Source organism: Fukomys damarensis, unplaced genomic scaffold, assembly GCF_012274545.1.
Source record: "Fukomys damarensis isolate Sample0158 unplaced genomic scaffold, DMR_v1.0_HiC HiC_scaffold_3, whole genome shotgun sequence".
Taxonomy (NCBI): domain Eukaryota; kingdom Metazoa; phylum Chordata; class Mammalia; order Rodentia; family Bathyergidae; genus Fukomys; species Fukomys damarensis.
The window spans coordinates 44,533,415-44,544,115 of NW_022900915.1; the positions used below are offsets into that span (position 1 = coordinate 44,533,415).

Genomic DNA, 10,701 nt, shown 5'->3' on the forward strand with positions numbered 1-10,701 from the left:
CTACTTTCATCTTTCTGTATATTCGCATTTCTACCACTCCCAAAATTTATTTTAAATTTCGCCATTATTTCTGATGTCACTTTCTTCCTTAGGTAATGTTCTTATTTCTTTTTCTTCACTTTTGGTGAAAGCCAGAGTCATGTTGGCATTGTCCGGTTCCGGAAGGTAAACAAGCGGAACCAAACCTGTGACCTCCAGGGAGAGTCAGCGTACACCGCTCCCATCACTGCTGGCCTGGTCCACTCTGTGCTGATGGTTGGAAGAGATCAAGGGCTGCTGTTCCACTTTCAGCTGGATGCAGGAAGGCGACACCAGAGTCATCGCTCACAAGGAGCTCAAGGACTTGGGGAGGCGAAGACCCAGCAGGCTCATTCCCTTCCTCCTCCACCCTCCTTCTCTGCTCTCCTCCTGTCTGCGCCAGGTCTTCTGCAAAGCACTGAGGGACACTCACGGAAAACACAGCACACTTCTCCCAGGTGATGCACAGACCGGTACCAGTAGATGCCTGTTACACAGGGACGCGAGGCTCAACGTGTGTCTGGTTGGGGGCTTTTTTGAGGAATGCCCACACATCCTCCTGACATTCTGGGATGCCCACCCTCCTAAAATTCAAGACTCCACACCAGTCAGTCTGTAAGGACAACACTAGTTTCCGATCACCTTAAAAACATCCCAGGAAGAAGGCAAGTTATAGTCTTGGGTAATAAGGATGAAGCAATGTAGTCCAGAGGTGCCACTCTGGGGGTAAATGTCATTAAAGGGGGAGGCCACACATTTGAGACAGAGGCAGTGAAAATCTCTGCACCTTCCTCTCAATTTTTCTGTGAACGTCAAAATTCTCTAAAAAATAAAACCTATTGAAAAGCATCTTTAGCAGACTTCTGATGCCCCTTCTAACATCATCTGATGTGCTTTGAAAGCGGGAGTAAACTTCAAGACAGTTCCCTGATCAGCTTTGTTTAGAGGGGGGACTGTTTGTCTACTATTGAACTGACAGCAACCTTCTACACAGAAGGCCGACGTTAGCTAGGGTTACTAGCACCTTCCAAATCTGGGTAAAGTTGTCACAAATGTCCGCTCCACGCCTAACCTCTCTCCAAGCTTTCTGTGTGCTCCTTGAGGACAGCAGCGTGGGAAGGAGCTGAGTATTCCGTTCTCCATTGTGGCTCACGCAGTAGCCGTTCACGGTGTGGTTCCTGGTGCCAATCTGCTCATGCAGTCCTTTTCTGTGTCCCAGCATCCCGTGTCAGATACTGCCCTGCCCTGCTCCCTCCAGCGACATTCAGGACGACGGGTGGCCTCACGTGCACCCAGTAGAGGGCCTACGTGCGTGGCCATCTGTGCGAAGCTCAGCCATAGTGACAGGAATTTATACACCAGCCACACACACACAAAACACATGTGAATAACCCATGTTCTTATTCTTAGATCACTGCTGGCCACCTTCTTCTGGGAGTTCCTCCTCCAGGGCTCTGTGACCCCTCTGGCCTGGTCTGTTTATGTTTCACCACCTGTAAGTCCACATTAATATTGCATGCAAAGTTTTCAAATACTTCAGCCAGCAGCCCCAGGACCTCACCTTTCATATCCAAATGTACTTTTCCCTAAAAAAAGGAAGTTTTTCTACAATGAAAACTCCAAGCCTCGCTGTTGAACGTTGTTCTTATTCTTTCTTTACACCGATGATGATGTTCGAAGGAGGCATTCTGATAAAGTTATAGGAAAAACAAAGCCAGTAGGCCTCATCAGCATTACCCAGCATCTTCTCCACAAGCTCTGGTTCAAGTCCAAATGGTGAGAAGATGGGCGGAGGGAACGAAACGGGGACAGATTTCTTTCTCCTGGGGCTCTTCCCGGAGCTGCAGTACATCGGCATCCTCATGGTTTCCATCCTTCTGGTCTACGTCATGGCCTTCGCTGGGAACGCCGTCCTCATGCTCCTGATCTGGGTGGACTCGCACCTCCACACCCCCATGTACATTCTCCTCAGCCACCTTGCCCTCATTGACCTGGCTTTGATTTCCACCACAGTCCCCAAGACAGTCATCAACTTTTTTTCTGGGAAGAGGAACATTTCCCAAGTTGCCTGTGGAGCCCAGATCTTCTTCTTCTTTGCCCTCGGTGGTGGTGAGTGTCTCCTGTTGACCCTCATGTCGTATGACCGCTATGTGGCCATCTGCCACCCCCTGAGATACCCGATCATCATGAGCTCCAGAGTCTGTCTGCAGATGGCCCTCCTGTCCTGGGGTGGAGGCGTCCTGAATTCTCTCATCAATACCATCCACACCATGCGTTTCTCCTTCTGCAGCTCCAGGGAAATCCACCACTTCTTCTGCGAGATGCCTGCCCTCCTGAAACTGTCTTGTGAGGACACCTCCTTGTACGAAACAGTGGTGTCCGTCATCTGCATCGTGTTTGTTCTTCTTCCCTTAGGACTCATCTCATCTTCCTATGTGCTCATCTTCCTCACAGTCCTTCGAATGAATTCCCCAGAGGGCAGGAGGAAGGCGCTGGCCACCTGTTCCTCCCACCTGGCTGTGGTGAGCCTCTACTATGGGCCAGCCACGGTCATCTACATGACGCCCCGCTCACTTCACACACCAGAGCAGGATGAAGTACTCTCCATGGTCAATACCATCTTCACGCCCATGCTCAACCCACTCATTTACAGTCTGAGAAACAAGGAGGTGCTGGCTGCTCTGAGAAAAGTGATGAGTCAAAGAATCATTTTCAGGTAGAGGCAAGTCTCACGCAGCTACAGAAACCCTGGAACCACAAGATAGATGTGAACCATATCTCCATACTTATAGCATCTACAGGGTAAATGTTTATTCCCTATGGCGTTCTTCTGATCTTAACCTATGCCTTGGCAGAACTGACCTAAAAACCTGAATGTTTGGACACCTGCTGGGTGTGTGAAAAGTAAGAACACGTACTTAACTACTCTGTGCCAATTAAGAAACTGAACTTGGCCTTGAAGATCATTTTCAGATTCTGTAACACTAGCTCCAAGCTTTGGTTCATATTTTTTTTGAAGCACATTTTGAAGTTCCTACTTTTGAAATGGTCATGACAATGCCTGCTTAATAATAAATATTGAGACTTTTCTTTGGTTTCTATTAAATTGGATTTATTGTTATTAAAGTGGATATTTGAAAGGTGGTCCTGCCTCATTTTTGGTAGACATTTGATTCCCTACAAAACTGTCAGTGTCCCATTTATCAATAAAGACACTGCCAAAAGGAAATGAAGGACCTTCAGGTTTTCATCCAATCCATGCTGAGCACCAGTACTGATAATGTGCTCTGTAGCCTGTGTTTCGTGTCCCTGGGACACAATGGAAAAAGACTCTTATTTTCGTGCATCAGAAAACTGATAGAAGAACTTGTGTGGACAGGGAAGCAAGGAGCACATTGTCAGCTGCCTCCAGGCTGGGGGGGGTCACAGCTCTAGGCGCTGGTGTCTCCACAGGAAAATAGACTTCGCCCGAAATAATCCTTACCAGTGGGTGCTAAGTCCTGGACAGCTCAGTGAATGCAACTGCTCAAACCAGATGTTCAAATAAAATAGACGTGGAAAAACTGTTGAGCTGAAAGTTCCACATTCTATAGATGCCCCAAAAAAGATTCATTCTGGGGACTAATTGTCTTATTTTGTGTGATGATTTGGACATCGTGAATATGTTGGCTCAGAGTCGGTGGGCTCCACTCTGACCCACCTCGTGGAGCTTCCACCCGGCTCATCTCTGGGCTCCTGTCCTGCCCCTTTGCCGCCCTGCCATCGATGTTCTCCACGCAGGAGTCGCTAGCGAGGGTTACTGCCTCGCACACAAGGTTATGAACCGATCTCTGTTCCCAAAGTGGGTGAGCTGGGATGAGGCCACGTCCCTGCATTAGCCCAAAGCTCAGCTGGAGCTGCCAACTTGATGGAGGCGGAGAAGTGATATTTAATGGTGATGCATTCCTGGTTTGCTCCAGCCCACTCAAAATTGTGCTACTAATACTGGGGGTGGGTGGAGGAGGAGGGCTCAGTACAGGGCACCCCCAAGCCCAGCTCTATGAAAAGTGATTTCGTGGCCTTCAGACCCAGAGATGGGCTATTGCCAGTGGTACTGTTATGGTACAGTCGAAAGGCCTCGTAATGTGAGTCAGTGTGGCTAAGTTACAACTCTGATCATGGCAAAAGCTAACAGCTGGTGTCGTCACCCTGAACCTTCAAATTTATATGGTTTTCTGTATATTTCAGAAAGCTTACTTGAACTCTAAGAGCCATTTTTACAAATTTAGATAAATAACTTCTCCTATATGGTTTTTGCATTTAAATTGAACAATATTTGCCACGTAGTAGCTCTGTGTGTCAGTGGAGTTGGGCCCGCCTCCTTTTCATTACTTAGGCCAACAATGACCTCTTTTGGTAAATGTTTTGCATTTCAATCCTAAGATTTTATTATTCAGTAGTGAACTATGGAAATTAAACTACAAATAAAAATGTCTAGAATAACACAGGTCCATAAACAGATGAAAGGATAAAGAAATTGTGGTATTTACCCACAATGGAGCACTGCTCTGCCATAAAGAAAGATAAACTTGAGTCATTTGTAGAAAAATGGATGCACCTTGAAACCATAATGTTAAGGGAAATAAATCAGACACACAGCTTAAATATTCCATGATTTCTCTTATGTGAGAAACCCAAAATATAAATACAAAAGCAAAATAAAAGGTGGATAATAGGAACTAGGGAGATAGATCTTTCTCAAAGGGGAAGGGGAGTCAGAGACAGAGAGAGGGGAAGGAATGGGAGGGATTTAAGCTGCTTTATGTACGTGAGCCAACCGGACATCAACGGCAAAGGAAGTCACAGACAAACGCACAAACGTGGAGACTGACTGACTAACACACCACCCTTCAGTGACAAATGGGTCTCTGAAGAGATTTACCAATAGAAACACGGCACATCTGAATCTGCTGGACACAATAAGAGCAGTTCTAGGAAAGAATTTTATTGGTGTAAGAGCGGATATCAGGAGACGGGGGGCCAGGGGTGGCGGTGCATGCCTGCAATCCCAGCACCCTGGGAGGTGGAGGCAAGGTTGGCACAAGTGTGAGCTCAACCTGGAAAACCTAACAAATTATCAGGATCCTATCTCAAAATGAAACAGCTCAGTGTAAAAATCCTGGATTTAATCCATAGTACTACAAACAAGAGAATGAAAACCAGAGTGATCCCAAATAAATAACCTAAAGGGACATCTCAAGTTCCTAGAAAAAACAAAAACAAAACAAACCCCAAGCCATGGAAAGAAAGACTAAGATCAGGGTAGAAATTAATGTAATTGAGACTAAAAATATACAAAAGATAAATGAATGAAATAGTTGGTTCTTTGAAAAGACAAGCAAGATCGATAAACCTTCAGCCAGAATTAAGAAAAAGGCCCACATTACTAAAATTACAAATGCAAAAAGTGAAATTTTGACACAAACCACCGAAGTCCAGAGAATTAGAAACCATTTTTAAAACTTATATTCCAATAAATTGCAGAATCTAGATGAAATGAATAAATCCCTAAACATACATAATCTACCAAAATGGAACAAACAAGATGTATAAAAACCCTAAATAAGAAGCAATGAGTTCATGTAGTAAGAAAAACTCTGTCAACTAAAGCCCGGAACCCAACAGATTTATTGATGAATTTTATCAGGACTTTAGAGAAGAACTAACAACAAATAATCCTCAAACTTTTCCATGTATATAAGGAAGACAATACTTCCAAATACGTTCTATGTAGCTAGCATTGTCCTAAAATCAAACCAGAGAAGGACATGGCTCAAAAACAAAAATAAAAGCAGAAAACTATAAACAAACATACATGCAAAAATCCTCAATATGAAGTTTAATAAAAATACCTCAGATGTTTAAATTAAAAATGTGTAACAGTAAGAGGTGCATTGCCGTTCATTCCCCTCAAATCCTCTTCAAAGACACACTGCTGCCATCCTTCTCTCACTGTCTGAAGCAGCTTTGTAGTCCCCTTTCCTTTCCGTGTGACTCTAGTTTCACTGTCATGGCTGACTCAGTGATCTGAATCAATGCAAAACGTTTACATTTCATGGTCATTTTGACTTTGGGAAAGAGCCAGAAATGTCACGGTGCCAGATCTGGTGAATAAGGCGGATGAGGGCACGCTGTGATGGTTTTACAAGTCTTCCTTTCCACTGGATGGCATGTGGCAGTGAGATGCAGCACACTTTTTTTTAATCACCTTCACAAACACACTCATGAAAGAGGAGGTGTAGTAGAACTGCCTCAGCAATTGGCGAGCATGATGAACTAGAGGTGTTTGGAGTAAGGGAAGTATTAGATGGGAATTAATGGTAATGAATCTCCTGCTGTAATAATCACACTTTCCACTTGCAGACCACTCTGTCATGTGACCTCGAGGCAGCCTTCTGAGGATTCATTCTGGACCAGCACGGTTGAAGGTTGTGGCCGTAATTCCCTAATGCAGCCCATGCTGGGAGGCACTGATGCACCTTGGGATAAACCAAGAATAAGATCACATATAAAGGGCAATGAAATCACAGAAAAACAAGGACAAATGAGCCAGCTCCAAACTCAGAGCAAACCCTTAGACCTGGGGCATACAGAAAGCCATGGTGGTCACTTTTAGCTGAACTGAGACCAGGTAGTGACAGTAGACTGAGGACAGCTGAAAGCTAAAGTAGAAGAACCAACAGGGGTGGGAAGGAATTTGAGGGAATAGAAAAGGACTAAGAATACCAAAGAGAAAGAGACCTCATGGTCTTGCCCTTAAATATGAAGCTCTTTAAGATGAAAATACGTTAGACAACCGGGTGGAACAAAAGACTTTTATAGAAAGAAATTTACTCCGATTAATTCTCTAAATCATGGTGGTGTCGGTGCACAGAGACGAGCAGCTATTGCCTGTGCTCTTCCATGTCATGGTGATCAGGAAGTACCGGAGGCAGCCTTGTCCGGCCTCTGCCTGGTAGGAAGAGCGCTTTTTTCCCCGGTCTCCACTGACACTTTCAGGACAGAGTGGATACTTGGAACCTTGGGCAAGGCAAGGACCTGTGCAGAGGATGTTGGAAGGGAAAGAAGAGAGCTGTTACCAGGCCCCACAGGACAAAAAGGAGAACTTTCTACAGGCAGATTCCAGCTCGAGGAGTCAGCAGCTCAGTGTGACTTCAGAACATGGCTCATGGTCAATAAATATCCATTGGGTGGATAAAACCAAGTGTGAATGAGCAAAAATTCTGCAGCAACAAATCATGTTCAAATCTGGTTTAAAAATGAACACACTTGGCCTCCGTGGTAATTGTTAGTGACTGTAGGCTCAGTCCTGCTGGGCAAGTTGATTTGCCTTTGGATCTCACTTTCCACCTTTGCAAAATGGGATGATAATATTTCAGGGACATCTTTGTTCCAAGTACTGAGGTTATAAATTCTGAGAGCACAATGGTGTTATCTTGGTGTCCTGCGTATGTCCTCCTGGTATCAACAAATATTTACCCGTCTATACCACTACCTAAAAGGTGAAAAATCTAGTAATGCAATATTGAACATGGCCAATCTTTTTATACCATTCAATGATAGAGTATTATTTATTGTTTATAAAATAATCAGACATCTGATGTTGAGAAATAACCCATAGTCATAATTTTCACCAATTAAATTGTCTGGTGGACTCTTTATTAGGACCTGACCCCAAACAGCCACCTCCCTAGGCCAATGCCCAGGTGGGTGTGACCAGCATTATCTCCCACAAACCTAGGACCACCCCAGCATCCCGAAGGAGAGCCAGAACCTCCACAGCTTTCTCAGTCAGCTACTTTAAGAACAAGCCCGACTGTTCTTTCTGTAAACCTAGCTCACCTCCTATATGTTAATCGTGGGGCTGCTGTTCAGGCCCTGAGTGGAGGACAGGGTGGTGGTGGGGACCAAGCAGGAGGGACAGAGGTGAGTTAGAGAGGCCGCACCCCAGGGTCCCTGCTGTGTGCGGCGGGAGGCGGCATCCCTGTCCCGCTCCCCCTAGGGCCAGCAACTCCTCTGCCCCTCACTGTGAGACCAAAAGTGTCTCAGGCCCTGATCAAGGCCTCCTGGGAGACAAAAAATCATCCCCACTCTCTGATTTCATGGTGAGGGTTGCTCTCCAACTGCCCCAAACTTCTGGTCCTTGTTAAGAGAGACATCGGAGGCCCACCCAGAGTTTAGCATTTGGTCAGTCCAGGTGCAGGCTGAGAATTTCTGCTCTGAACAAGTAGCTGATGCTGCTGACCTGCAGGCGACACATCTGCCATGCTCCGTCTGTGAAGTCCCCAGTTCGGCAGTTCCCAGATCTCTCTGCGCGTTACAATCCCCCGGACCCTTTCACACCTTCCAAACACCACCTCTGGGAGTGCGAGGGGCAGCCTGAGCTCTCCAAACAGGCCTGAGGGCTTCTGCTCTGTGCCCTGCGCCTCATCTTGGTGACTGGGGCCTGAGCCACGCCCGTCCTCCTGAGGCTGCGTCACGCAAGTCTCTCTGCACAGCTACATCACAAATGCTATTCATGACCATGCAGGCTGCCTCTGCGGACAGGGAGGAGGAAGAAGACCATGACAGAAGTGTTGGATCACGGCGTTCCACGGGCAGCAGCTCACTCTCACTGCAGAAACAGTCCCTAAGGTGCACCATGGGGAGAACGGGCCCTAGGGGGAGCAGAACCCCGGGGGTGGTGTGAAAGGGGGCAAATCCCACTTGCAGCGCTCAGGGCCTCCGTGGGGACTTCCCAAGGGACCAGCCTGGATGCCGAGCCCTGGCCCGGAGCTCTGACGGGCATGGAAGGAGGATAAAATGAGCAACAGCACAGGACTCCTGATGGAGACCGCAGACGGGGACAATGTGAGGTGAGTGGACACCAGGGAAGGTGCGGGGGATCTCACACACGCACACACACATGCACACACCGTGCACACTGGCCCACAGCTGGAAATGAGCTGCTTGTGCAATGTAAATCCGCACTTTTTTTCAGTTAAGCTTTCCAACATTTCAAACCTCTGCCAACTGAACACATTTTAACCTTCCCTTTTTCCATAAATTGTCTTAAATTGTAAAAACTAAGGCTATGCTTCACAAAAAAGAAAAGAAGGAAGGAAGGAAGGAGGGAAGGGAGGGAGAGAAGGAAAGGAGAGAATCAGGAAAGCTATGAAGGAATGAACCACTAAATAAAATCAGTTTGACAGATCCATAATGAGAAAAACAAAAAACAGTAACTTGGGCGGCTGTAGCCCTGGGGACAACACCAGATGTGTTGTTCATATCCAGGATCCCTTTCCCCACTCATTCTAGTAGCTCTCCAGTGCCTGTTGTGTACCAGTTCTGGCGAGATAGGAGTAGGAAAATATATCCTCCTCAGGGGGACTATAAAGGAAAAGAATCCCCCTAAGCAACTGCTCTAGGCACAGACACACACGGGCTCAAGCACAACTGTGCACAGACTACACACGCTGCAATGCAGACGTGTACAACACTGCTGAGACCTTACCACGGTAAAGCAACGACAGTGCCAAGTCACGGGAGGCTTCCTGGGCTCAGACCCCATGTGGGAGGCTGGCCGCCAGTGGGGTGCAAACTCAGGCAGCAGCGCCTTGAGAACAGCTGTGCGTCTCTTTGTGTGCACACGTTTCTACAGTCCACCCTCATCAGCTGAGGGCCACCGTGAACCACATTTGGTGGGGAAACAGAAAAGGAAGCGGGGCTGAACCCCTCGACTCAGGAGCTCCACGGCCCTGGAGAGGAGACCCAGGGTGCAGCAGAGGAGCCCCTAGGTCACAGGTGACACAGCCCTCACGGAGTCGCGGGAGACGAAGCCGTGGAGAGCAAAGCTCGGAGATGGGGAGGCTGGGAGCTGTCAGATGGTGAGCACGAGTGTCGAGTGCACCGTGACTTTACAGGACCTGCTGACCTGAGGAAAGGAACAGCCCTGACATTTGTTAAATACATGCTGTGTGGAAGACAGAACCTTCCCATTTTTCTTACTCAACACTCACAATAACCCTAGGAAGTGGATGTGAGGAGCCCATTAACAGAGAGGTAAGCAGAGTCACGGAGGTCATCAAGGTGGTCATTGCACTGGTGTCAGCAGCACTTGATTCTCAACTGGCTCATGGGAAATTCACTGCTGACCTCCTGTAAGTTTGAACCATCGCAGCCTGCCAGTCCTAACAGGTTTGAGCAGCCGAGCATCCCAGCCAGGTCACAGCTGGGAAACGGTGGAGCTGGGGCTGGAATGGGGTCAGCCTGGCTCCAGGGACACAGTGCGTCACCCTGGACACAGGCAGAAGACACTCAGACAGACCACCATTGGAATCCTGCAGCCCCAGACACATGACGTCTTGCTCCTGTACATCTGCTCTGGCAGAGGGGAGCAGTGTCCTACTTTTCTCTTTTATCCCTTCCAGGCTACCTGCCCTTTGGGTGGTGCCACCCACACCCAGGGTGGGCCTACCCATCACCCACACCCAGAACTATACCAAATCACACACCGTTAATTCCATCATCACACCCTTAACCTAGCATCACCTACCCAAGGTCCAGCTATGTCCCCATGAAGCTTTGGGAGGACATCTAGACACAGGCTGTAACATTTGTGTTGTTTAAACACACACACACACACACACACACACACACACACAC

General features: G+C 47.4%; 1 protein-coding gene and 2 long non-coding RNA genes across 3 annotated transcripts; 2 read left to right on the forward strand and 1 right to left on the reverse strand.

The window, feature by feature from the left end:
• Positions 1–1,802: 1,802 nt before the first annotated feature.
• On the forward strand, positions 1,803–2,738 carry LOC104866280 (olfactory receptor 2T29). The gene has a single exon (XM_010630171.1). It carries the CDS (start codon positions 1,803–1,805, stop codon positions 2,736–2,738), a length of 936 nt encoding a protein of 311 aa, XP_010628473.1.
• Positions 2,739–5,958: 3,220 nt separating this feature from the next.
• On the reverse strand, positions 5,959–8,502 carry LOC104866196. Its single transcript, XR_781375.1, has 3 exons — positions 8,303–8,502; positions 6,892–7,095; positions 5,959–6,536 (listed from the first exon to the last, which is right to left on the reverse strand). It is a non-coding gene; the product is annotated as an uncharacterized LOC104866196 (long non-coding RNA).
• A 99-nt stretch (positions 8,503–8,601) lies between these two features.
• Positions 8,602–10,090, forward strand: LOC104866200. The gene is made up of 3 exons (XR_781376.2): positions 8,602–8,691; positions 8,800–8,912; positions 9,698–10,090. It is a non-coding gene; the product is annotated as an uncharacterized LOC104866200 (long non-coding RNA).
• The last annotated feature ends 611 nt before the right edge of the window (positions 10,091–10,701 follow it).

What these genes read in the sequence shown, in the direction of transcription:
- LOC104866280 (XM_010630171.1), top strand. Translation starts at nt 1,803, where the DNA reads ATGGGCGGAGGGAACGAAACGGGGACAGATTTCTTTCTCCTGGGGCTC.